Genomic DNA, 25,857 nt, shown 5'->3' with positions numbered 1-25,857 from the left:
TTATTTTAAGTCTCAAAGTATGTCAAAATGAAAAGTATTAAGAATATTTCTTAGTGATTATTCAATATCAGTTCCCTTTCATAGGTTCATAGTAGTACTTTTAATAAGTAATTTATTAAGTTGTCCCCTAGAGAGACAAAATATCTCAGATTTTCTTAAAATTACTAAAAATTAAGAACAGTGTCCATCTGCGTGTGCTCCGTCTTTGGCTCCACTATGAAGAGTGGTTTGGGCGCCCACACCGGCAGCCTCGATGAAGATTCTCGCAGGACGTCCATGCTGGGAATCAGACGTCTCATCCTGGGTGGCGGCTCACTGGGTGTTGGACATTGAGTGGCCGCTTGGCACTCCTGTCTTGGCTCTCTCTTCTGCAACACCATGATTACTTGCCCTGGTTACCTTTCCGTTATCTTGAGGGTCGGATGAGATGACAGACAAAGCACTACTCACTTAAGTCGAATCCATCGTGCAGACAAAAGATTGGCAAGTAGGACCGTCACCTTGCACCTGTGTCACCACCCTCTACTGCGGTCAGAAGCAGCAGGAGTTTTCTCATGGCAGAAGGCAGTCTCAGCGTGAGGAGTGCCCAAGAGAGCTGCATCCTAATCCATATCATTTTTTACTTAAAATCAAGTGACTTTCTGTATCCCTCGGCTTTCCACCCCAGTCACTAATGACCGTCAGAAGGTATACTACACAGTAATAATAATAAATAAAACATTCGCATTTAGTAGCCACTCTGTCTCACTTAACAACCCACCCAAGAGGTTGACCCCTTGGTAATAGCACATTTTGCAGTCAGATCATCCTGTTGGATACATTGAGCAGTAATTTTAGTTAAAAGCCAGACATTCCAAAGGGGTCTCCCTCGGGGGCGATATTCAAAATATAGGCTTCCACTCATCCGAATGGCACCAAAGGTCACACCTGCACTGGTTCACCTGGGCTGGAAAGCAGAGTGCAGGTTTGTTTGTAGTTGCCCAGGGCCAATTCCCAAGGCCTTCCTAAACCAAGAGCAAGGGTGACCACAGGTGACCAGGTCCCCGGTTTCAGCAGCCAACCCAGGAGAAGACCCCAGGCTGGCAACAGTCACATCTCAGGGGTCACAGTCCAGGGGCAGCCCCCTCTGCAGCAAAGGTCAGTGGGAGGCAGATTAGTGTCTGCCTATCTCCCCTCCCGACCCGCCCGCTCACCCTCATGCCGTAGGCACCTCCCACACACTTTCCCAGATGCCATGGAGAGGAGAGCGAAGGGGAGCAAAAACCGGAAAGACTGGGTTGCATTCTTTAGGCTGAATGGTTACCTCTAAAGCCTGTTTAAATGGTTGGGTCTTAATAAATTTACTTGACTAACACATAAAGGCCCCTCGGCACCTCGCACCCTGTCCAGCAGGACGCAGGCTCTAAAGGGAGTGCGGATCAGCAATGGAAAAAATAGAATAATTCTGCTCTCAGTACAGATTTGTGATGCCACTGCCAAGGACACAGGATGGGAGCAGGAGAAGCTGAAGAGGCCCCACGGCTCTCCCTCAAGGTGGGCGCATGGTGATGGTCGCTCGGGTGTTTGGTCACATCAGGGGTTAGTGAGGGCTGAAACACACATGCTGTGTGCATCTCCGGGGAGAACAAATGGATTCTTTATTCTTTTTATTATAATTTTTCTTATGCTTAAAGCATGATTCAGGAGAAGCCATTTGGGGCAGAGCAGCATCCAGTTACCCAGCGCAAATGCAGCTGGGCCTGGAAGCTGCTTCCAGGCATCCGAACGGGGGTCGTGAATATGCATTAATCGGAAGGGATAGTGCAATCGAGCGCCTTCACACATTTATCATCATTTCTATGGAAGACACTTCAAAGAGACTGCCTGCAGGAGGTTCAGGCTGCCACAATCCCTGCGCTATTGACACTTAAACCTGGCAAGGATGATTTGAACAGTCACATAAACGTACAACTGAGCAAAGGCCATCTGTAATTATTCCCACACGCCCACTCTGAGCCAGCCCCAGAGAGGTTTTCCACAACCACTCAGGAGTCCTGTCCAAGCTGTTCTCATACCTGAAACTTCATCCAGATGAAAGCAGAAATACGGAACATGTGTTGGGGTTCCGGTCTTTTAGGAATTGAAAAGTAGGGAAATTGATGTGTGTGCATGTGTGTGCAAAAGGAAGAGGCTCATCTTGTTGCCTGCCTAGACAATTCCCATTATTCTGCCACTTCTGTTCTACAAAAGACACGCCACTTTTGTTCAAGGTGGTAATGTGACCAACTTCTTTTTAATGCATTTCCCTGAATCACTTGACAGGTTTTAGCCAATGAGATATAAGTGAAAATTACCAAGTGGGGCTTCTGGAAAGCACTTTTTAAGAGTTACCCCAACGGGCATTTGCTGTGCCCTTCACCCTTCCCAGTCTTCTTGCTTGGAATGCTGATGAGATGTTGGATGTGCAGCAGCCATCTTGTGACCACAAGGAGGCAATCAGAAGGACTAAAGCTATATTTTAAGGATGGCTGAACAGAAGCATAGAAAGAAACTGAAGACCTTTGCTCCATTTCTTAATTGTTATGTAAGGAAAATAAAACCGCTCTTTAGTTAAGCCCTAATATATTTATTTAGTATGCGCAGTCAAGCATGGATTGATTCCAAGAATTACACAGGTGAGGCTAAGTTAGGGGGCCATTGTGGTCGGAGCTCACTTTTGACAGCATTTCCTTCCTTTGAAGCACCTGTGGTTGAGGAATTTGGAGCGATGTTAGCACGGTTAGTAACGTTCGCCCAGCTCAATCGCGAGCATTCAGCAGCCACTTGTGCGGGTCTAAGTGAGCCGGGCACAGTGCCGGGGCTGGGGGCACAAGTCTCTGCACTGATGTTCTGTTCAGGGGGAGGAGCAAACAAAAGAGAAAGACAGGTTGGCGAGTTGTGAAGGAAAAGCAGAGTAAGGGGGGGGCGTGCTGGGGGGAAGGGGAGTTGGCACTGGCACTTAGTACCGGGTGGTCAGACAAGGCCTCACTTCTCGGGTGGTGCATTAGTCCGCTAGGACTGCCGTCACCGAAAACCACAGACAGGGTAACTTACCCAACAGAAAGGTGTTTCCTCACTGCTCTGGAGCATCCACGTCCAAGCTCAAATTGTTGTCGGGGCTGGTTTCCGGTAAGGCTTCTCTTCCCCACATATAGACCGTGCCTTCTTGCTGTGTTCTCACATGGCCTTGCCCCTGCTCTCATGGAGGGGGGTGGAGGGGGAAGGGGGGGAGGGCGGGAGGTTGGGGAGAGAGGTGGTGGGGTGGGGTGGGGGGTAAAGAAAGAAATCAAGGAATCGCTGGTATCTTTTTTCTTCTTACAGGACACCCGTCCTGTCAGATTAAGACTCCATTTAACCTTAATTTCCACCCCAAAGGCCCTATCTCCACACACAGTCACATGGGGGTTGGGTTTGAACATATGAATTTTAGGAAACACAGTTTAGGCATAACGAGTGGCGTATGAACGGAGACCTGCAGGAAGAGACAGTGCAGGCCAAAATGAAACAGGCGGAAGAGCGTTTCAGGCAGAGGGGCGGCAAGTGCTAGGCCCAGAGGCAGGGCTGTGTTTGGCGCATTGAAGGGGCAGTGAGGAGGCCAGTGTAGCTGGAGCAAAGGAGCCAAAGGGAAGGTGTCGGGGGTTGGACAGAGAAGTGGAGGCCTTGTGTCGCTTCCTAAGCCACTGAAAGGACTTCACCTTGACATTGAGAAAAAGGAGACTAGTTCTGAACAGAGGAGAAGCCTAATTCACCTGTGCTTTAAAGAGCTCACTCTGACTGTTGTCTGGAGAATGGACTTTAAGTGAAAAGGTGGAAGCAAAATATCAGTTAGAAGTCCGTTAGAATAGTCAGAAGAGAAATAAGGGAGCCTTCAACTAGGGTGGTTGGGAAGAGGTCAGATTGGGATTCAGCGGTAGAGCTGATGGGTTTGCTGCAGATATATGGATGTAAGGCCCAGGTCGGGGAGAGGCATCTGGGATGCTCCACAGTTTTTGCCATAGGCATTTGAAGAATGAAACTGCTATTTTCCAAAGCGGGTTAATGGTGGGAAGGTCACTGCTGTTTTCCAAAGCGGGTTAATGGTGGGAAGGTCAGTTTTGAGGGCTGAAACATCAAGAGTTCAGTTTTGGGTAAGTTAATTTCAAAATGCTTCTTAGAAACCCGAGAGTAAGTGTTGAGTGGGCAGTTGGACATATGAGACTGAGGGTCAGGAAATGGCCAAGGCCAGCAACAGACATGTAAGAGTCATAAAGTCAAAATGGTATTGACAACTGTACATCGAGAGGACGTCTTCACAGAGAGAGGAACAGATCCAGGAGAGCTGAGGTGCGCGGACTGAGCCCTGGAGAGCTCTGCAGTCCAGTGGGAACATGAACAGGAGGCAGTGATAGAGACTGAGGGGAAGCAGCACGAAGCTGGAGGAAAACCAAGTGTAGTGACCCGGGAGCCAAGTGGGAAGTATCTTAAGAAGGAGAGGGTGGCCACACTTCAAACTCATGGGACAACTAAGGTAAAGACTCAAATCATCGTGGACCTTGAAAAGAGCAGTTTTCATGGAGTGGTTGGATGGCTGTATTAGTTAGCTATCACTGTGTAACAAATTTCCCCGAACTTAGCAGTTTAAAGCAATAATATTTATTATCTGGAGGCTTCATTCGGTCAGGACTCTGGGTGTGGCTTAGCTGGGAGCCTCTGTCCCATGGCCTCCATAAGGCTGCAATGGGACTAGAGTCTTCTCGAGGCTTGCCATGGAAGGACTCACTTCCAGGCTTGTTCATGTGACTGGTGACAGGCCTCAGACCATTGCTGGCTATTGGCTGAAGATATCTACCCTTGCCAAGTGGGCCTCTCCATAGGGCAGCTCACAGCATGTCAGCCTGCTTCCCCAAGAACAAGAAATCTGAGAGAGAGAAGGCAAGAGAGAGCAGCCCAAGATGGTAGCTATAGCCTTTTGTAATATAATCTCTGAACTGACATCCCATCACTTTTTTAAAAGACTTTATTTTTTAGGTTCACAGAAAAATTGAGCAGAAAGTAGGGAGACTCCCCACATCCTCCCTACACGGGATGACTCTCCCACTACCAAAACTCCCCACACAACATCATCAACCCAAACCCATAGTTTACATGGGTGTCACTCTGTGGTGTACATTCCGTGGGTTTTGACACGTGTATCCACCCTCTGTATGATACAGTTTTGCCACAGTATCGTACAGAGTAGTTTCACTGCTCTAAAGACCCCTGGTGCTTCACCTATTCATCCTCCTCCCCACAAAACTCTGGCTACCATTGATCTTTTTGTTGCTTCCATAGTGTTGCCTTCTCCAAAATGTCATATAGTTGGAATCACACAGTAGGTGAACTTTTCAGATTGGTTCTTTCACTTAGCAATATGCATTTAAGTTCCCTCCATGTCTCTTCATGGCTTGATAGAGCATTTATTTTTAGCACAGAATAATATTCCATCACGTGGATGTACCACAGTTTTTTATCCATTCACCTGTTGAAAAACATCTTATCTTAGTTGCTTGCAAGCTTTGGCAATTATGAATAAAGCTACCATAAGTACTCATGCATAGGTTTTTGCTTGGACATAAGTTTTCAACTCCTTTGGGTAAATACCCAGGAGCACAATAGCTGGATTGTATGATAAGAGTATGTTTAGTTTTGTAAAATACTGCCACACTGTCTTCCCAAGTGGCTGTACCATTCTGCATTCCCATCAGCAACAAATATGAGTAAAACTTCCTGTTGTTCTACATCCTCACCAGCATTTGATGTTGTCAGTGTTTTGGAATTTAGCCATTCTAAGGAAGTATAACAGTATCTCACTGTTGCTTTAATTTTCAATTGCCTAGTGACATAGGATGTGGAGTATCTTTTCATATGCCATCCCATCACTTTTGCTGATTCTATTCATTGAAAGAAGTTCACTAGGTCCAGCCCACACTCAAGGGTTTGGCAATCACCCAAGAGCATGAATAGCAGCAGAGGGGGCCATTGGGGACCATCTCAGAAGCTGCCCAATATAATTCAATTCAGAAAAGAATGGAGACTAGGAACTGGAGACATACACAGACAATGCTTTTGAGGAGTTTTGCTACAAAGAGAAACAAGGAAATAAGAGGTTAGTTGCAGAAAGATGTGGAGTTAAAGTATGTTTCTACTTTAATTATTTTTATAACAAACCAGATCCTTCTTATCAATAAAAGTGGCATGCTTAATATATTCAATATAATTAAATAAAATTCTATTTTACATCTTTATTCATATATTTCTTAGAAGTATTATGATCAACCATGTTTAAGTTTGTAAAAAACAAACCCAAGAGGAGATTTTTTTAATAGTCTGCTTGTACCCATGCTGGGGTCAGAAACAAGCACATACTCTAGGGTTTCCAGGACGAGAGCTTGCATCCCCTCTGAATGCTCATCAGCCACGCAGTTTATTTAGGCAGATAGAACCGCTAGGCCTCAGCGAGGGCAGGCGTCTTCTCTTGACTTGAAAACAAGCCTACAGTTGCTTGGAAAAGGCAGGCTGCTGGGCCCAGAACTGCCTGTGGCAAACAGCCCAATGATGCCAATTAAAATGTCACCCAACTGGAGTGATCTTTTAAATCATAAATGTTGGTGGTTGCTTTATCTTCTGACTCTCTACTACAACAACACAATAAAATGCACATTAAACACAGAGACAAGAGTAACTGAATGGGCCCATTAATTTGCAACAGCAAATCTGCCTGATGGTGTTCCATTGAGAACAAGGGAGCCTTCAGATATCTTGGAAGGAAGGATCAGGCAAAAGGCAGGGTTTGGAGAGGGTCATAAATCACGTGCTCTCTGCGCCTCCCACGCTCAGCACCTACTCAGATAGAAGACACAGAATGGACATGAAAGTGTTAGCTTCACTACTAACTGTAAGATCGAGTCTTTAGAGCCATGTCTGCTCTATCCCTCTTCCCAGTCCAAACCTGGAGTCACCGTTGCCTTATACCGATCCTGGGCACTGAGGGAAGAAAAAGAACATGAATCCTCACAACTGACATCCTTCTAGTGGAGTTGCTGTTCTTGACAAAGATGAGTCATCAGATGCCACCTGCCATAACACGTGGGGGCCAGAACTTTAAAGGGAGTACAGCGCAGGATCATGTTTCTGCAGGGCTAAGGAGAAATACTAACTTTCACTTGGTTTGGACTATTGAAAAAGCACACAGGTAAAGGTAGCGACCCTCAGGATTTTCCAGTTGACTGCACACTGAACCTAGAAAACCTTCAGTGGCGTCCAGGTGCTCACTTCTTAGGCCCGACTCCCCTCCCATCAGAGAATGAGAGCATCTTAGCCTGTATCAGTGAGAACAGGGGACAGGCAGAGGATGGAAGCCAACAAGCCTACCCCAGTTTGCATGCTCTCAAAATTCATGTTAGCACAGGACTTTATTGGAATCCCTTCATCTTCTGGAAGGGAATGAGGAAAGTATGGGCAGAGGCTAGGGGCGTTATTCAACCAAAGTTCCTCCACAGAGAAACATGGCCGGGTGGGCTGGTGGGGTGGGGGGAGGGGGAGGCTCCCCTTTAGCAGCAGAGAGGTGCCTAATACCTCCTGATGCCCTGGGGGTGTGCTCTAGAGCAGGTGTCACATGTGTGAAAGGCAGGTCCAACACATGCGGAGAGAGGAAATCCAGCTGGTTTACCAAGCGCTGGCTGCACCAAGGCTTAGGCCAAGTACTGGGAACGCAGGGGTAAATGCACACCCGAGGCGACCCAGGAAAGCTACAGCCTGGGTCCACTAACTACTACCATTATGAGCCCAGAAGAATTTTATAATGTGCTATTTAACTACTTTGGGGGATAAATTGCAAAAGTCTTTCCCTGGAGTGACTTCCCACTTCCCAAATACATCCCAGGCACTATGCTGAGTTCTGGGGATCTGGTGAAGAAGAGTCCTCAGGGGGCTTACATTCCACCCTCAGGACAACTCCACTGTTGGAGAACAGCCTCAGGCCGGCTCCACTCCCCCAGAGAAGACCTCAGATGAGCCCTAATGTCCTTTCTACTCTGTGATTCTTCCTTAACTCTCTTGGCCTCTTCAGTTTTTCCAGGTGCTTCCTTCTCCTATATTTGTGGGCAGTCAGCTTCCTGCTGGTAACACCAGACTCAGCCTAGGTACCCCCTCCTCCAGGAAGCCTTCACTGACTCCAAAGCTGGAGTTGCCAGCTATGTGCTGTGTCCTTGGCACACTATGTGAGCTCCTATCAGTGGGTAAACCTCATTTTATGAGTTCCTTGAGGGCAGGGGCAGTTTCTCATTCAACTTCACACCCAAACACCCATCATGATACCTGGTACAGTCAGCACTCGATAACTACCTGTTGCACTAAACAGTCCCTCCAACCAAAATTATCTCAAGTGCTTTAGTTTCTAGGAAGCCCCAAGTCTCAAAATTCCAAGTGCAGATTAAAGATAAAACTACATGTAACAGCAAGGCTGAGGAGGGTGTGTTCTGTCCCCCGGGGTTTCTGTGACTTACAGAACACCCTGGAGGGTATGGGATATTCGGGGTGCGGAGGATAGTTAACATTATTTGCATGTCAGGAGTTTCATCGAAACTGCAGCAAGGTAGATGGACACCACACCCAGGGGTGGATTTCTCTGGAGTCCGCAGTCTGTGTCCTGGGCTGGGGTACCTAGGCCGTCGCTCACCCGCTTTCCCCAGGCCGTCAGCAGGGGGCACGCGAGAGCCTACGGGAGCCACAGGCGGGGCTGGGCTGGGCTGGGCTGGGCTGGGCTGGGCTGGGTGGGGGCGGATGCCGGGCAGGGAGCAGCACTTGAGCAACTTTTTGGTTGGTTGCCTCGGGGTGCTGACAGCCTAGGCCCCTTTTAAACTTGATCTCTCCGGTGCCCTCTCCTTTCGACCGCGGCGCGCGACTTGGTAAGTGGCTTCCGACTGGCTCGAAGCCGGAGCCAGCCACGTGGCCTGGGGTCTCACCGGTGACACTAGGCGTGCCCCTCCTTGTCCCCGAGCTTGCTCCGTCTGAGCTGCCAAGTCCAGGGTATGGCCTCACTCAGGCGACCCCTCGGGAAGGGCCTACCAGCCCAGGGGAAGGAGCCCCAGGGGAAGCTTCTCTGATGACTCCTCCTGGGTGGGGACACCCTTGTAGTGCTAGGGGCCCTTCCTCCCTGGAAAGCACCCTTGTGACGCCTAAGGTCCCCCTTCCCCGGGCGCCTGGCACCCCTCGTGCCTGTGACCCCGTCGCTCAAGGGATCAGACCACAGGGAGCTTCAAGCTCCCTTTCAAGGAAATAGCATCTCGAACATCAGACTGGCCTGGGGCTGGCGACGAGCCGGGACGGCGTCCGGGTGGTTGGCGCACTCGGCGGCCCCGCCTGCCCCGGGTTCTGAGAACCTGGACGTTGCCAGTTTAGGAAGTGGATGAGAACACGGATCTGAAACTCAGAGTTTCCGTGCGGAGCAGTGTAACAACGGCGCTAGCAACAAACGGAGGCACCGTCGCCCTCACAGCCGCTCTCCTGGCACCAATGCCTTTCGGTTGCACGGTGTTTGGGCTTTTTTAAAGGTCTGGGGGTGCGTCTTGCAGGAGCGCATGACATTTTCAGGGCGTGCAGCCAGCCTTGGGAGAAAATCTGAACCTCTGTCGTCCGCGGAGATGAACTCGCGAGGCTGCCCTGGAGAAGGTTCGGTCTCCGGGGAGCGCGAAGTTGTGGGGAGGCGCTCTTCGGCTCCCTGGGCATTTTAGGAGGTCGTTACTGTTACATTTTGCTGTAGAAAGCGTCGTTGCCCAGATCTAAAGATCTACAATTAGAGTTCCGTGAGGGAATGAAGGAGTCCTTGTAGCTACCATCCTTACCACTTAGGAATCATCTTTTGAACTGTGAGCCTTGCGGGGTTTACATGTTGGCCTCGGGTGTGAAAAGATGCTTTCGCTGAGTAGACACCCGAACAGGACGTCAGTTTTCTTCATGCTTTTAGAAAGGGGGAAAGTGTTTTGCAGGCTGTGTTCTAAGCACCCCTTTTCAGAAAGATTCGGGCGCAAAGCACGCAGGCCATGTTCCCTGGCCCCGTACCTCAGTCTCTGGCGAACAGCAGGCGGACCCAGGGCAATGCAGTGTCCAGGCGTTGGGCCCAACTGTCCACACAATTCCAACTGAGGAAGACATGTGTCCTGTGATCCAGGCAGCATTTGGAACAGGCAGCGGCATGGCCCAGGGTCTGCGGGCTCTGGGAGCAGGGCGGTGGGGACCACACTTCTCAACTCCTGGGGCTCTGCCTCTGCCTTCCCGCAAAGAAGTGTTGGCTTTTTATGGTTCTAAAATCAGTTAAAGCTTTGTTTGTTTTCTTTTCTAGGCAGATGACTGTTGCCAATAATGTTTACTTTTTCTAAAATTGATACTATCCCATGCTAATGTAACAAAGAGAGAAAGTGGGGGAAATGGTGGCTGCTGGCATTCTGTCAGATTTCCAGTGTCTAGGAATTTATTTCACTCTTCATTTTACTCCTGGCTGGAAGTTTCAGGAGATTCCCAAGTGTGGGGAAATTTGGAGAATGTAGCTTTTTTAAAAAATAGGAATTCTATGCAATAGTACTTTTTATTCATCAAAGGTAGCTGGAAGGTACCCACAATAAAAGATGTTCTTTACCAAAATAAAACATAAAAAGTTACCACGCAATATTCTTAACATTGTTCTTCTCACTTTTCTACCAGGCTCAGTCCAGCGCAGGACGCTGACAAACCTCAGGTAACTGGAGAGAATTTGGATTGTTATTAAATACTTGGAGAATTCTTGGCCAAGGATGAGAACTCTCATCTGATTGGATATGCTTCCGCTCTGATGGGTTAAAGGATTTACCTGAGGCCAACATAGATAGGAACTTATTAAATGCAGTCACAGCACTCCTCACTTTAAAAAAGTATGTTTAAGTGATTGACATTTAATCTCTCAAAATGTTTTTCCAATGGTGGCCACTTTGAGTTTGAAAGAAGGCTGAGGTGAATTGTTAGCATGTGTAACGTGGGATTTTGAGTTTTAAAAGTTGGTTTTTATGTCAGAACATAACTGAGTCTGAGTTGAGAGTGTGAAATGGTGGGGGATTCTATTATCTACACAGTTTTGTAAACAAACATTTCTTAGGAGTATGTCATTTAATAATCACTAGTCTAATTACCCCCTGTGATACTTCCTTACAGGGCTTGAAAGACAGACTTGTGGTGTTAAAAGAAGCTTTTCAAGGAGATAAGGCACATTTGAACATGTGACGGTTGATATATGCAAAAGAGCGGTTTTTGCTTTCTTTGTCCATTTCACGGTAAGAGCAGGGGTGTGTTTTGAGGTGTCGACTGTCTGAAAGACATATGTCTCCCCTGCAGAGAATTGCCATAGAATTCAATTCCATTATTGAAAGTTTCTCGACCAACCAGCCCCAGCCTGCAGCTGGACACAGTAACTAGACTAGCTGTTCTGTACTTATCTTAAGTCATCTTTGTCAACTGTGCTTTAATTCACAAGGTTATTTTAAAATCCCATTCTTCTATAAAGATTATTTGTTCCAAAGTATCCTTTTAAAAACCTGGTTTTATATGCTTATAGATTTCTCTGTAAGAGCACTTTGATGATTAAATTTGGCCCTTTCGACAGAAAGCAAGTCAGTGGATTCCTAGGGGTGGGGAGGGGCTCGTTGCAGAGAGGCACAGGGAGTCTCGATCAGCCGTCGACTGTAGTGGTTATGGTGTGGCGTTCCAATTTTGGATGAGTGTTACTGCATGTAAACTATGCTTCAATAAACAGGACTCTAAAAACTCACCCTTTGTGGCATCTTAATGACATTCTCAATGGGAAGACAGTCTCGGGTCCGCACTTGAATGATTTCCTGAGATGTTAAAATTGGCAAAAACACCAAAGTCACTTTGGAGTAGAAGTCACATAAGTGACTCTGGCACACAATAAACACCTGAGAAACAGGACCAAGAGGTATGTGCTGGCTCAGTGATCAAAGATAAACGAATTTCTCCATGGCTCTTTCAGGCAACATTTCTTAAACTCAACAGCTGCATTTTAAATCTCACCTGTGGAATAGCACTTCTCCTTCATTCTCTTGCCAATCCATTCTGGTGGCCACATGGTCCCAGAAAATGGAGTGTAAAAATTCTTTATGTGCCCTGTAACTTTATTGGCACTACTTGGGTTCCTGGTAGCCTTGCTTTCCACATTGGCAATTTTCCCTTCCAAGAAAATTTTGAATGACCTTGGCCAATGTTGGCTAACCAGGAGATTAGGGAAGTGAGGCGAGGTGCTAAGGAATTGGGCTTGGGTCGATCTCAAAGCTTGATGCATAAGCCACATGGTTAACTGCTGGGAGAATCAGTCTGAACTCTGTCCTTTTTCTCTTGGGATGTTCTAAGATGCTTTAGAAAGGAGGGATGGGCCAAGCATTGGTGGTGCACCACAGTTCTTTCCTGTAGGTCCAACCCACAGAGTGTGTTGAGCCTGGCCCCCATGATGGAGGCGTCTGCCTGTAAGATCAAGCACTACCCTTCCTTGTGGTTTTACATTTGGTACATTCCCTGCTCCACATCCCCCTAACCCCCTCCACTGTATCACGGCAAAACAGAGTTGTCCCATACCTTGATTAAGTAAAATCAGTCTAATGTCACCACAGGAATTGGGATGAGGAGTGGAGCCTTCCCAGGGCTCTGCAGTCAGTGTGGCCCCCTTGGCACGCAGGCCCACGCCTGCGTGTTGAGCAGAGCTGAAGCAGGAGCAGAAAGATGCCGCCGTGACTACCAGACTACCAGGCTGTTCTTCTGTGCTGAAGCGCCCTGAGGAGAAGAGGAGCACATTGACCTGCGTGAAATGTTTCCAAGGAGGACTTCTTCCTCCCACGGGAGAAGCTTGGGCAGGAAGAGAATCTTTATGACTACAAAAGAAACTGTGATTGAAATAGTTTTATGCTAATGGTTATGATTTCGTTGAAAATGTGAAACCTCAGAGAACTCCAGTCGTGCCTCGCCTCCCCAGATGGGACCTGCCCAGTGCCACAGTTACTGTATTGCTACGTCAGTTCAGGTGTTGAGTCAATTTGATTTCAAGAAGGGGCCTTTCCCATTTTTGACAGGTTCTCTACAGTGTTCCTAAGCCCTTGAGAACAAGTAGTTTTTGTTTCTTAACAGCAAGCAAATCTTTGTAGTTCAAGGGAATATGCCAAACTAAGGTATGTATTTTTTGAGGGTTCCTAAAACCTTGAATATTTGTACCACTTGGCAAATATTTAATGTGTTTTCCCTGTTTGTTTTGTGATAGACGATCCCCAATTATGGAGTTGACATGACGTGACTTACCCACATCACCCTGCAAGATGAAGCCAGTTAGAATGTGTCAGTTGACTTCTATTATAAGAAGTAATTTCACTCAGTATCTAAGTCAATATCAAAGATTCCACTGTTAGGACAAACTGCGAAGAGGCTAGTTCTATTTATACACCTCCACTGCAGTTCTAGAATGACTTGAGGTGGCTTATAAACAAGTAGCAAAACAATGAAATAATTAGAAGAGGGAATAAGAGCTCAGCCAGAAGAGAGCAGGGTTATAAAATAGGCCATTTGACCTCATGCTTTCCGCTTCTGCCAATTTAGCTCGGAGCCTCCTAGGAGCCAGAGGAAAGAGCCAGTTGGCAAACTTTCGAATAGGCCCTTGACATTTTAAATGGAGGAGGAGGAAGTGGCAGAGTTATCTGCATTCTAGGCTCTGAGAACCCAAGTGAGAAGATGCTTTTTTCCCCCCCTCACGATCTCAACTACCTGGAAGGAAACAGAAGTTTGTCCAGATAACTGAAAGGGGTCTAGAGATGGTAGAAACATGCATTGGACTCTAGAGTAGCGAGGTCAGCCCAGCCCTGCCAGGCGGACCCACTCAGCTTATTGTCAAGCCCAAGTCAGGGATAACACCTCTTGAGAGAAAAGCCATGTTGAGATTGTGTAAACATAAATAGCCAGAGGTGTATTTGAAAGGCTTGTTTTTATTTTGTACTCATGAAGGTTGCCTTTCCAAAATTTACCTTGTATTCACAAACTGAAAAGTTCTGACTCCAGTATTTTGCTATAAAGTGATTTATCACAATCTGGGACTATGCAACCATGACTAGAGGGCCCCCTAGTGGAGTTTATCTGTACTGCAAGGGGCCAGTTGTCTTGGGGTACCCTCCGCCCTTGGCAATGGCCTATCTAGAAGAACAGCTCCACCTCAATCTGTTTCAGAGATAGATAAGATCCAGACAAATTAGTGTGATGCATGTCACCACGAGTCGTCTTGGGGAACAGAGGAGAACGGTGTAGTTGTTGGAGCCAAGCCTAATACCATTGGTTTTCCAGTTGGACGAATGCCCTGGTGTGTTGCCTCCACACGCTAAGGCAGAAGAGAGCCCATTGCATCATTTACGGACCTTCCGTAGTGGAGAAGTACATGGAACTTTGGGGATCCCCGTGATGTCCAAACTGCACTCCCATGCCCTAGCCACCGGCCACCTGTGGCTGTAGAGCACTTGGAATGTGGCTAGTCCGAATTGGTGGTATGTGTTGAGGTGTTTAAAAAAATCAGCTTTGGACGAATTAATGTTAAAAATGTAAAATATCCCAACGAGTTAAATGATAATACTTTGGATATGCACATTGGGGTAAATGAAATACCTTATTAAAGTTATATCAATGTGATTGGCACTGTATTTCTGTTGGGCAGTGCTGGTCCAAAACAGGAATCAAAGTATTCATGGAACCATGGGGCTAGTGGTTCCTCGATCCAACAGAGAGGAGGATGTTGCTTTTCCACTACATAGGACCTGGAAGAAAAGCAAAAGTAAAATTAGCTATGAAATGCAGAACTCACAAGTAGCAGCTAGCTTTTCAACCGCAGAAGGTGCAGGTGTAGCCAGCGCTACTGAGAAGACCTGACGTAAACTCTACACTGAAGCTGCCAGCATGTCTGGGGGTTTTAAATAAGGGATTTCAGAAGGTATTTATTAAACAGTCTTTTGTTCTACGACCACTCTGTGCAGGTACTTGTGTGTCCATTGGAATAATCGGGGGCCAGAGGACTGGTGTGCTACAGCTCTCAAAACACGGCTTCCTCGGTGAGGAATCCACGTGAGGAACAGTTCCGGTTTCCTGACCTAGTTGGTTTTGGCTGTGTGTCCGTGTGTTTGTATTTGTGTCTATGGTAATATCATCTTTCAGGGATTTTTAATGGAAGGAGGAAGACTGGGGGAGGTGACACCATAAATATTACTAGAACTCAAAGGACAATTTTTAGAAACTTCCTTGTGTTAAGCAAAATGCTCCACAAAATTCTCTCCTTCTCTCATTTTCTCTTAACTCTAAAAAGCAGGTCAGTAGAAAATCCCCTTCAGTAGTTTCTTTACCACTAATAATGACTTTCTGTCACTTTGCCTTTTCACAATAAGGTGATTCTTCCCTGAGGTTTCACATTTCTCTTAAGCAGCAGTTCTTCAGAGGGGGTTGGAGGGAGACAACTCTGCCCTCCCAGGGGACATTTGGCAATGTCTGAATTCCCACAACTGGGGAGGGGGGCGGCGGGGGCTGCTACTGGCATCCAGAGGGTAGAGCTGCAGGTGCTGCAGAACACCCACCAGGCGCAGGGGAGTCCCCACCAGAGGACGGTCTGACATAAAAGGTGCAGGGGTTGAGAAACCCCTCCTTAGAAAACGTCACTCCCACCAACGCCAACCTGCTAAAGTGCTTCCAAATATGCTCCAGGCTATTCCCAAAATGTGACTTTCCCCCACACAGAAAGGTGCTCTGTACTCTGAGGCCCCAGGAGGCTTCATTACTGGCTTCATTGTTCCCACTTCTACGTGAACTTCTGTATCACAGTATTCACAAAAGAGCAACTTGTCATTTTACAGGAAGAGCTATGGGGATTTTCTTCTAGGCTAGTTTTCATATTCATTGTGATGAGCTGATTTTGAGTTGCCAGTTTCAAAATCAGCCCATCACAAACTAGTGTTTTTATTCATCAGAACTGGTCAGACTAGAGGTGTTAGCTCGACTGCTGAGGTGAAGCTTGCCCAGATCTGCTGAGGGACCGTCAGACCGCCGGCCCAGTCCGAGAGTCCAGAGATCACTGAAAGGCTGTCACCACGACCTACTTCTCAACAAATAGCTTCAACCCTCACGAGGGGCACTTGGCCCATGGGAACATTCACAAACCAGCTGTACAACATGGACACACACCCAGGGAACCGGGACCAGACATCACTGACCAGGCACCAAATAGAGCAGAAGCCAGCCCTGGTGACGACAGTGCTGTCCTTGAGTGACAGCCTCTGCCCCAGGGTCCGGGTGCCTGCCTCCTCGAGCACCGGCTCCCAGCTGCTGCCAGTTGGTTAACCGGCGGGCCGGCCTTCTGGATTCCCTGCAATCTGCCCTGGCCCTGCAGAAGCCTCCCGGTACCCTCTGTCCTGATCCCTGGACTTACCTCTGAACTCAAGAATTATTTGGAGCAAATATGTCGGGTCCTCCAGTGTCTGCCTTTGCAGGGCAGTGACCAGGCTGGCTGTCCTAATGGGCTGCCCTTGTCACCCTGCTGTGGCCCCGGGGGCTCTGGCCAGGACCCCCATCCTCCTGGGCTGTCCTGACATCCAGTCATGGCCTCTGAGTCTCTAGGGGCTTGGCCCCCCGAAGGCCCTGCCCCACACTGGACTCTGACCTGAAGCTCGTTCATGAAAGCCCTGCACTGGCCCTAACACACGGTGCTTAGAGTTCCGAGGTGTTCGCCACGTGCTTCAGAGGCCCGACGTGAAGTGCTCCCAGATGGGAGGGCTCATTATGCATTAACAGAATTATTCCTAAACTGAGGGCAGACAGAGTCATAGTCCTTAGATTTGCAGAAGCAAAGTGACTTATGGGCAATGTGCCAAACTGTCTTGTAGCCAAAGTTCTGTAACTTCGTTTACATCAGAATGGAAACAAGCACCCACTGAGAAAACCTAACCTGAGCCCTGTGCTGGGGATAGGGTACGTGGTGGGGGCCACGGCAGGCCACAGGCTGCGGGGCCGGTGAGAGGACCAGTCCCCACGGGTCCTGGCCGCGCTGACCACACAAACCCAGGCCCAATGCGTCTCGGGCTCTGGTGCTTCCAACGTGTGCAATTTCAACAGCACACCACCAACCCCAAGGTCAACTGTAGTCCTGCTGGAAGAACTGGAAAGGGCGCCTGCTGCCGCGCCGGGTGTGTGGGAGCCACACAACAGCCGTTTCACTCGGCACTGTGGTTCTCTGCCTCCCTGCGCACCCCACACTCCACCCTTACACAGCTGTTCTCGTGGAAACACCAGAATTCCAGCCACAACGAAGAATGACAATGATGACTAAAGATGAGAATTAATACTAATGCTCAGCAAGTAGCTCCGGTGTTTGTCAAAGTGTGGTGCTGACCGCACTGCCTATGGGGACAATCTCCACACATCGTCAGGGCTTCCCTGATGGGTCTGTCCGAGCCTTGTTACCCCGTCTTACAGAGGAGCAGCCAGGGGCAACTCGCCAGGCTGCCTGGCCCCTCGCCCTGCGCTGACTCCCGCCCAAGTATCCAGTGTGTTCTGTGTCTCTGGCATCCCCGTCACAGGTCAGCAAAACAAACTGCAACTGTGATAGAGGAGAGCTGGAAGCTGCTCTCACACGGAATGCTTTTCCAGATTGCAGGCACTGACGGGGAAATTTCCTGTTTTCCAAGTGTGATCATTTCCTTTGCTCCAGGAGGGGTCAAGTCACCTGGGAATAGGAGTCACTAGTGGACTTTTCTTTCTTCTTTTTGAACTAAATACTCGATTAACGTAATACAATGTGAATTGAATGAATCTTAAATGGCTAATCTGCTCTCAGTCATTTGTGCAATTAAAGCCCACAAGTGCCAGCCAAATACCTAATACAAGATAATCCACCCATTGAGTACTACACTTAAAATATTTTAGAGGTTAGGCAATCTCCAGATGAAAGCGCAGGTTTCTAAATCAGCTACTTGGGATTGAGAACAGAGTTTCTTTCTTATGAATACACGTTATAGCTGAGAAATAAAGTTCCAAGGCCAGCCAGCGGTTTGATAACCTCTTAAACTGGACCCACAACACTTTCATTGCCCCTCTCCCGATATCCCAAAGCTTCCGTGGGCCAGGCGGCTGTGGGTCTCCATGGCAGAAGTCAGAAACACAGGCTCCCACCACACTGTGGCCCCCGAGGTAAGAAGGGGACACTCTGAGCCCCAAGAAGGGGAGGCTTGCTGAAGCCTGGTCTCTGGATTAGTGGGCGAGGCACACAGAGCAGGCAAGCAGGATGCTTATTGCGTGCACGAGGAAGACACACTTGGTTTTGACCTACTCCTTCCATCACCACCACCACACTCTCCACTCTGTGCATTTCTGACATGGATGTCAGGGGTCAGCTGTGGTGATTTAAATCAGGTATGTCCTCAGTGCCAGGTATGATGACATGTGGTAGGTGGCAGAGTTCAGAAACCAAGTTCTGGGGGCAGACGAGCTTGTAGACCCTCAAAGTTAGGCCCCCTGTCCCTGGGAAGGGATTTCACTGCCCTGCCCAATGCAGCTGAGGAAAGCTTTGGCCCTACCAAGCTGCCCTCGCCCCCCCCATCCCCCTCCAAGTTCTGCAGAGAAAGGATCCAGGTCAAAGTATGTCTTTAACGTCAATGTCAGCCATAGCATTTGCCTGCCTGACACCGAGGACATAACTGGCCCCGATCAGCATGCTTTCACCGTTCAGCCTTTACACAACCGTCTGCCCAGCCCAGAGCACTCTTCCCTCTCACGTCACCTGTCTAGCTTGCCCTCCAGGGATCTCTTAACTGTGCCACCTTCTAGCAAGTCTTCCCCGACCCCCGAGATAAGGTTGGGTGTCCCTCTTCCATGTTGCCAATTCTGTCCTTCCCTAACAGCTCCTATGGCTTTCTAGTGTTGATTACTGTTGACTACTCAGTGGTGTCCCATTCCGTGGAGCTAAGACCTCATCTGATTCAACTGCTCTTGAATCCCCAGTGTCACGTAAAGAATCCCTGTCTCGTCACATGACGGATTCTCAGTGAATGAATGATGAAGGCTCACCATGACACCATGGTGAGTCCATCCAATGCTTCTAAGGTTACTTAGCAACATCACAGCCTGCAGAATCTCATACCACATGCGACCCACTGTTCGCCTATTCTGGCCAGAATCACTCCTGGGAAGAGCAAGACGATGGAGATGTAAGACTCGGGATACCTGGGGTCCTGCTCACCTCCAAACAAAACCGTGCTATTGGCCCAGTGGATGGAGGAACAGTCAGGAAGGATAGGTAGGTTCACGTTTCTTTCAAAGGAATAAGCACGTACCTGGTTCTCTTTTAGCACCTCATGGTTTGAAGAAGAGTGGCTGCTTAATGGAAATGAGAAAACGGCCAGATCCAAAGGACTTCTGGGAGCAAAGACAGAAAACATGCAGAGCATCAGGCAACCCATGTGGAGCCAGCTGGCTATGATTCCTGGGGTGACCAGGCCGTAGTGGCCCCTGAGCCTGGTGAAGAGAACTGTGCCCGTCAGGCCAGATGGAGCAAGAAGAGCTGTGAGGATGCTAAGCAGGGAGCCTCCAATCCCCTGGGTATAGGCATAGCTGGTGATGATGCGGTTGAACCCCAGCACCACCCTGTAGAGGAAGGCCAAGCCCAAGCCAGCCAGGAAGATGCTCTGCCTGCAGTAGGCTCCTCAGTTCTCCCACATGAGCACCGCAGCCTTCGCATACTTTGAAGACAGAAGGAAAACACTGAGGTTGTGGCCCAATGTCCTTCAAAGTAGGTCCTGTGGTCCTTTGGCTTTTCCAAAATTTGGGGCTTGGTGAAGAATCAAGTGGCTTCCCAAGAGTCCATTTCACCTAAAATAAAATCCAAATACATTTTAGGTCAGCGCCCTGCCCAAATGCCCTCAGCCCATTCCCAGCCTCATCTGCTTCTTCATTGGACCATTCCTCTATGCACCGGTGGCTTCCTACCCCAGCCCCTGCGTCTCTGCCCGAGGGTCTCTCTCTGGCCACCAGAGCATAAGGGCAGGCTGTACGGACACAGAAGTCAATGCCCCTGCGAACGACCCTCAACTGATGAGTGAGAAGACTTGGTGGAGAAACACCCCGGTTTGCTTGGCCCTTGGAGGGACAATTCGGAGGCGTGCCCTACACAGTCTCTCAGAGGCCCCCTTGGGATGGAGCCCACCCTCCGTGGTAACATACACGTTGACACCCTTTCTCCCTTCCCCATTGCCATTCCTGACCCTTCACCATGCTTCCTGGGACCACCCTCCAAAAACTAGTTTTCATCTCAAATGCTTGTCCCACGGGTTGCTCTGAAGAGAACCCAAACTAAGGCACGTGGTGATCTGAGGAAGCCAGGTGCTGACAGGAGGGGAGGCCACAGGGGAGGCCTCGCATGCTTGAGTCACGGTAATGAACTCTTGGGAACAGTGATGGCTATTTCCTTGGGTATTTTTCTGAGAAAACAGATACTGATGAAAAGAAAATGATACATAACTTTCAGTTTTCCAGGATACAATAGGCAATGAATGTAAACAAAAAACTTTAATATATAACCATGTGTGAGCAGTATTTAGCACAAGTTAGGACAAGTTCTGAAAAGGACTAAAGAAGCTAAATAGAGCAGGAGAGAGGGTCAGGTGGGCCGAATCCATTCTAGACCGAGGACTGTGGGAAAGGTCAATGTCTTGGTTATAGAAAATAATTTACTGCAAGAACAGGTTTTTGTTTTTTTAAGAGATTAAAAAAAGACAGCTTACATTGACTTAAGTTTTACTATATGACAGGGAGTAAAATAGGGCTTTACACAGATTATCCTATTTAATTGTTACAACATCCTTGAGGTCAGTTCAGTTATTATTCCTACCTTACAGACAGTGAGACAGAGAGTCTGAATAAATTAACCATGCAGATCACACAGCTAACAAGTGAAGAATATAGCTCTACTTATCATCCATCCATCCATCCATCCATCCATCCATCCATCCATCATCTGAATAGGAGTATCTATATATCTACCTACCTCTGAAAGTACACGTACTCTATTCACCCAATGAGATCTGGAGGGCTGTGATTGCAAAAGAACTTTAGAGACAAGAGAATTAATTATGAGAGGTTCAGGAAGAGAAACTTAGGTGAAGCAATGGCTAGGCTGTTTTGACCAGGTAAACGGGCAACATTGTCAATAGGAAGTAGGGCCAGTTCTCATCTCTGGAGAATAAGGTCATGTCTACTGGCCAGTCCTCCTCCTTCCCATTCTCACCTGATGTGAAGGAATTTTTAGTTAAAACAAAACCAACAGGGCTGATAGCAGTGATAGCTAATTCATCATACTGTCATGACCAAAGAGCAGCCCCTACTCCCTAACACAGAGCAACCTCAGTAGCTTCGCATCCTTAGGGCTCATGCTTTGAATGAGACAGGGAAGAATAATCTGCCCCCAGGACCGTGGAGCAGGTCGCACAGGTTGCACAGGCTGGTGGGGGTGCTACTCACCCTGCAGCCTCTCCAAATGGAGCCCTTGGAGCTGCGCAGCGCACAGCCCACGTAACCAAGCGGCAGCCCCACCTGCCCCCACCAAGGAGCTCAGCCCCGGGACCTGCAGGGCCAATGGCACAGCGGGAGCTTCTCATTTCTCACTGTTTCCAGGTACAACTGCAGGCAGAATGTTGAGATTCCTATCAGACACAAGCTCTGGAAAGAAGAAATGCAACACTGACAGGAAGGAGAAAACAAGAACAAAAGCTGTCGCTGCATTTGCATTACCTTGAACCTTCACAGCCTCCGGTTGCCTTTCTAGGAAGTGCTCCCCTGCGTGTTGCTGGGATTTCACAGCCAGTTGGGGAACTAGGTGGTAAACCCTGGACAGAAATAGAAACTCTACAAGAAGTGAAACCAAGTTCCATCCAAGAATGAAACCACAACCGAGCACATGAGATGCCCATGTCATCACCTGGCCCACAGACAGGGGAGCAAATATATGGACGACTGGTCCAGCCGCTGGGCCGCAGCATCCATCCCTCCCTGTAAGTGAGAGAAAGGGAACACTGCACCTCTGAATCAGCCCTTCCCCCGGTCAGGAACGTCATGTGTTGTCTGGGTTAGCTACCTGTGCACTGGGTGAACAATGGTGCGAACAGGAAAGGTGCCTCTCGGTCTAACTGCAGACTAATCATAGGATTTTCAGCCTGGAAAAGGCCTTCGTGACCAGTTGTTGGAATCTGAACGGTGAACAGGTGAGCGATCTGAGGACTAGACACTAGGGTTTGGGAGCGAATCGCTTCAGCCCCTGTCTCGGCACTCTTTTTGGTCACGGCCTGCTATCTCAGCAACAACGCTAACGTCAACAGACATTATTATGGCTAGCATGTTGACAGGGGAGCAGGGTAACAAATGGAGAGAAAGCACAGAACTGGTTGAATAACTTACTCCATACCAGGCACGTAGTTCTAAGCCTCTACATATATTCATCTCACTTAATCCTCACAACTCCAGGAAGCTGATAGAATCTCCCTTTAGACAGATTAGGAAACCAAGGCACAAAGTCACTCACTCAAGGTCACAGAGAAGGCACACGGTGGAGCTGAGATTTAAACCCAGGCAGTTCCACTCCACAGCTTATCCTCTCAGCTATTCTGCCAGAATTGAAGAACATAGTTACAAGGTCATGTTTAAAATGTGATGAGCCTCCCACCAGGATCCGGGCTTTATTTCAGATTGCTTTAAAATTCGTGAACAGGGACGGGAAGGTTTTCTTCTACCCCGAGACAGAGGACGCTGGCCCTGCCGTGTTGCCCGCAGGGCTGTTTTATTTCAGATGGTGGTATTTAAGCCACACTACCTCCCACAAGTGTCGTTTCAAAGAAAACACGATTACAAGGGGCTTCTACTCTTTATAAGACATGTATTTACAAGACATGTATTTTAACAGACTCCTCCATACTCGCTCCCTTTATCTCGGCTATTAGCAGCCGTGAACGTTTTCCAGCGAGAGTCCCAGCCGCGCAAATGCAGGATGGGACGGGAGCTCCAGCATCAAGTTGGCAATGTGAACATATCACCGTGTGAATGAGCCAAGTTGTATAAATGGAAGAAAAAGCTAAGATGCCACCAGATTCTTCCAGTTAGTTCCATTACCGAAACAAAACAAAACAAAACAAAACAATTTTACCTCTCACTTTCAGATAAGTGAAGATCACGTTATGTTTGGGGATGAATTTAGGGTGGGGGTGGTGGAGTGGGAGCTTATCAGTGGTCAGAATTAAAAAAACTTCTAATACACTATTTTCTAGGCCGAAAATTGTCAAGGAGCTTCTATAATGTATTTCGAGGGGCTTCTTTCCCAAAAGTACAGTGTATATGTCCCTTTGGTAATGACAATATCATCCATTTCTTAAGTGCTTCCTACGCACAAGTACAGTGCTAAGTGCTCTACAAATCCTGTTTGTCACAGAATCCTTCCCAAAACTGAGCTGGCGGGAGGGGGACAAGAGATATCTCCCATTTCTGTAGACGAGGAAAGGAAAGTCTAAAGAAGTGAAGTAACTTGCAGCTGGTAAAAGCCATCACCGGTTTCAGGTGGCTTCAAACCTAGGTCTCTTACTTCGAGTACCTTTCCATTAAAGGCTACCTGGCTGCCTCTCTGAGCCCCGACTGGGGGGCTCATTCACTGTGATCACTGAGCCAGGCCTACTTCTCAGCTGTTTGCAGGTCCCAGGATGCCTTGCGTGGCACAGCTCACCAGCCAGCTAGCCTCTCTTGTCACCTGTGAGGCTCACCATCCAGTCCCTCTGAATGGTGATGGTCAGTGCCGTGCTGGCCAGGTTGGCCAAAGCTGCCAGGGCCATCAGCGCTGCACAGCAGGCCACCTGCAGAGAGAGGGTGAAGGAACTTTGGAACCCAAGAATAGACTCTCTCAGCCCATTGTGGTACATGCAGTTATTTATCTGGCAGCTCCGGGAACATCTAAACACAAAAAACCTTTGAGAGAAAGAGGTTCAATGTGGGTTTGGAGCCAAACATTATTGTGTTGGTTCTAAGGATTTTCTTCTTCCCAGTAGCGCCAGATCCGATGCTAATTGGTACTTTGCAGACAGAGACTGTGCTGTTCCTTTGACTTCATGTCTGTGGAATTTAGGCTCTGATTCACAAATTAGGGGTGAGGAGGACAGTGGCGGAAGATGAGCCAGATCCCAAACCAGCGAGCAGGGCCGTGCAGAGATGACTCACGTTGGGGCCTTGTCTCTGACATTCACTCCTGGAGCAAAAGGGGTGGAGTGGGGGTGGGGACACTCACAGGGGACCAGCCAAGCCAGAGCTGGTCCCCTCCCTTTTGTAGCAGAACACAAGCATCAGGAAAACACAGCAGGCAGTCACACAGGCATTCTGAGTAAAGAGCCAGGCGTGAGCAACCCCGAATGGAAACAAGATTGACTCTCAGTTTTGAGAGATGGGTTGAAACTGCATTTCACCAAATTGCTGTACCAACCACGGTTACTGTTTCTATCGGCAACTGCAGGCTCCAGCAGGAAGCAAAAAGCAGGCTCGTGGGCTCACTGGAGGCAAAGCCTTTGCCAACAAAAGGAAAATAAACAAGCTGGGCTCTGCAAGTAAATAAAAACATACTTTGAGAGAAAGATGATATGAAAAGCAGGATACTAGATAAAGAACTTAAAATTTTCTACTGCTGTGTGACACTCTTCGGGATTTCACCTGTGACTGAAGTTACCAATACGGCCTAAGAACCAATACTCCCGAGTTTAAGTACGTCAGCCTTTCTTGGAGGACGTGGCTTTAGAGAATGCCTCTCCAAGCCTCCTAGGCGGACTGAAAACAATCAATCACATTGACTAGTAATCAGAAAAGTGGGAAAAACTTAGAAAAACTTACATTCCTATTGGGGAAAGGAGGGTTCAAAGATATTAGAGCCAAAAGCTAAAAGGAGATCTACATTCAAACAAATGAGTCTCCAGATATTAATTCATAGTCTAGACAGTTGACTTGGTACAAAGATATCTTTCACACATAGAAAATGCCTTTAATAAAAATAACATGAGTATCTTAAACATAGGTAATGCCAGAATTTCATTTTTTCATGTTTTCAGGAATTTAATATTAAAGATCTGTGACGGGTAAGAATCTAAAAACTACATGAAAGCACTTGAAATGTAGTACCAGAGAATGACACAAAGCTGTGGGAGTCTGTTTCTAGGTTTTAAAAGTTATGCTCTTATGTTCAGATCTGTATTTTGTTTAACTGAATAAACCAAATGAGCAAGTGAGATCATAGTTCAGCACCTCATTGTACATGCCTTACACAAGAGAATTATCCTTATTTCTTGGTTTCCTGTGTATCCAATCACCAATTAAGACCCCAAATATGAATACAGATCCAGCCCCACTAAGGCAGACGCTGCAGTTAGGAGAAGATTGCGTTCCTGTAATTCCATCAGGAACACAGGAGCGTGGTGCCACGTTCGGTCTCCCTGCAAGGCTACAGAGGCAAGGCGTGTGCTGGTCCTTGACCTAAAAGCTGGAACAAAGGTCAAAAACCACCTAAAGGACATTTAATATACAAGAGTTAAAGCCAGAATGTCCAAATTATACTTTTATGCAGCACATCTATAACATTTTAAAATACAATATACTTTTAAAAGCTGTATAGAATATATTTAAAAATTTTTAAAGCATCAAAGAGCCAAGAAGCCTGTGAGAAAATATCAGCTGACTACCTTGGGGGAACCTGAGAACCCCTAGGAG

General features: G+C 47.8%; 1 protein-coding gene, 2 long non-coding RNA genes and 1 other non-coding gene across 6 annotated transcripts in view; 2 read left to right on the top strand and 2 right to left on the bottom strand.

Annotated features, from left to right (window-relative positions):
• Nucleotides 1-3,074: 3,074 nt before the first annotated feature.
• Nucleotides 3,075-22,914, bottom strand: LOC128781182 (uncharacterized). 3 transcript variants are annotated; one of them, XR_008427080.1, is made up of 7 exons: nucleotides 21,122-22,914; nucleotides 19,819-19,947; nucleotides 19,413-19,494; nucleotides 14,710-14,858; nucleotides 12,652-12,846; nucleotides 11,832-11,897; nucleotides 3,075-3,211 (listed from the first exon to the last, which is right to left on the bottom strand). It is a non-coding gene; the product is annotated as an uncharacterized lncRNA (long non-coding RNA). The 3 variants fall into 3 exon arrangements; XR_008427079.1 differs by having other exon boundaries at nucleotides 19,413-19,947; nucleotides 21,122-21,753; nucleotides 21,865-22,914; XR_008427078.1 differs by having other exon boundaries at nucleotides 19,413-19,947.
• LOC123480004 (uncharacterized) lies at nucleotides 8,929-12,117 on the top strand. Its single transcript, XR_006655858.2, has 3 exons — nucleotides 8,929-8,942; nucleotides 10,735-10,768; nucleotides 11,218-12,117. It is a non-coding gene; the product is annotated as an uncharacterized lncRNA (long non-coding RNA).
• On the top strand, nucleotides 10,815-10,888 carry LOC112307051 (small nucleolar RNA SNORD93). Its single transcript, XR_002975016.1, has one exon. It is a non-coding gene; the product is annotated as a small nucleolar RNA SNORD93 (small nucleolar RNA).
• Nucleotides 22,915-23,685: 771 nt separating the features above from the next.
• The window catches only part of HYCC1 (hyccin PI4KA lipid kinase complex subunit 1), a 109,429-nt gene continuing 107,257 nt past the window's right edge, over nucleotides 23,686-25,857 (bottom strand). The window contains exon 12 of the mRNA XM_053926353.2: nucleotides 23,686-23,966. Within this exon, the coding sequence (XP_053782328.1) occupies nucleotides 23,847-23,966 (120 nt within the window). The 3' untranslated portion in view covers nucleotides 23,686-23,846. The remainder of the gene's footprint in view (nucleotides 23,967-25,857) is intronic.

The sequence above is a fragment of the Desmodus rotundus genome, chromosome 6, assembly GCF_022682495.2.
Source record: "Desmodus rotundus isolate HL8 chromosome 6, HLdesRot8A.1, whole genome shotgun sequence".
NCBI lineage: Eukaryota > Metazoa > Chordata > Mammalia > Chiroptera > Phyllostomidae > Desmodus > Desmodus rotundus.
The sequence above is the reverse complement of the archived record's forward strand: the minus strand, read 5'-3'. Positions and strand labels throughout refer to the sequence as shown.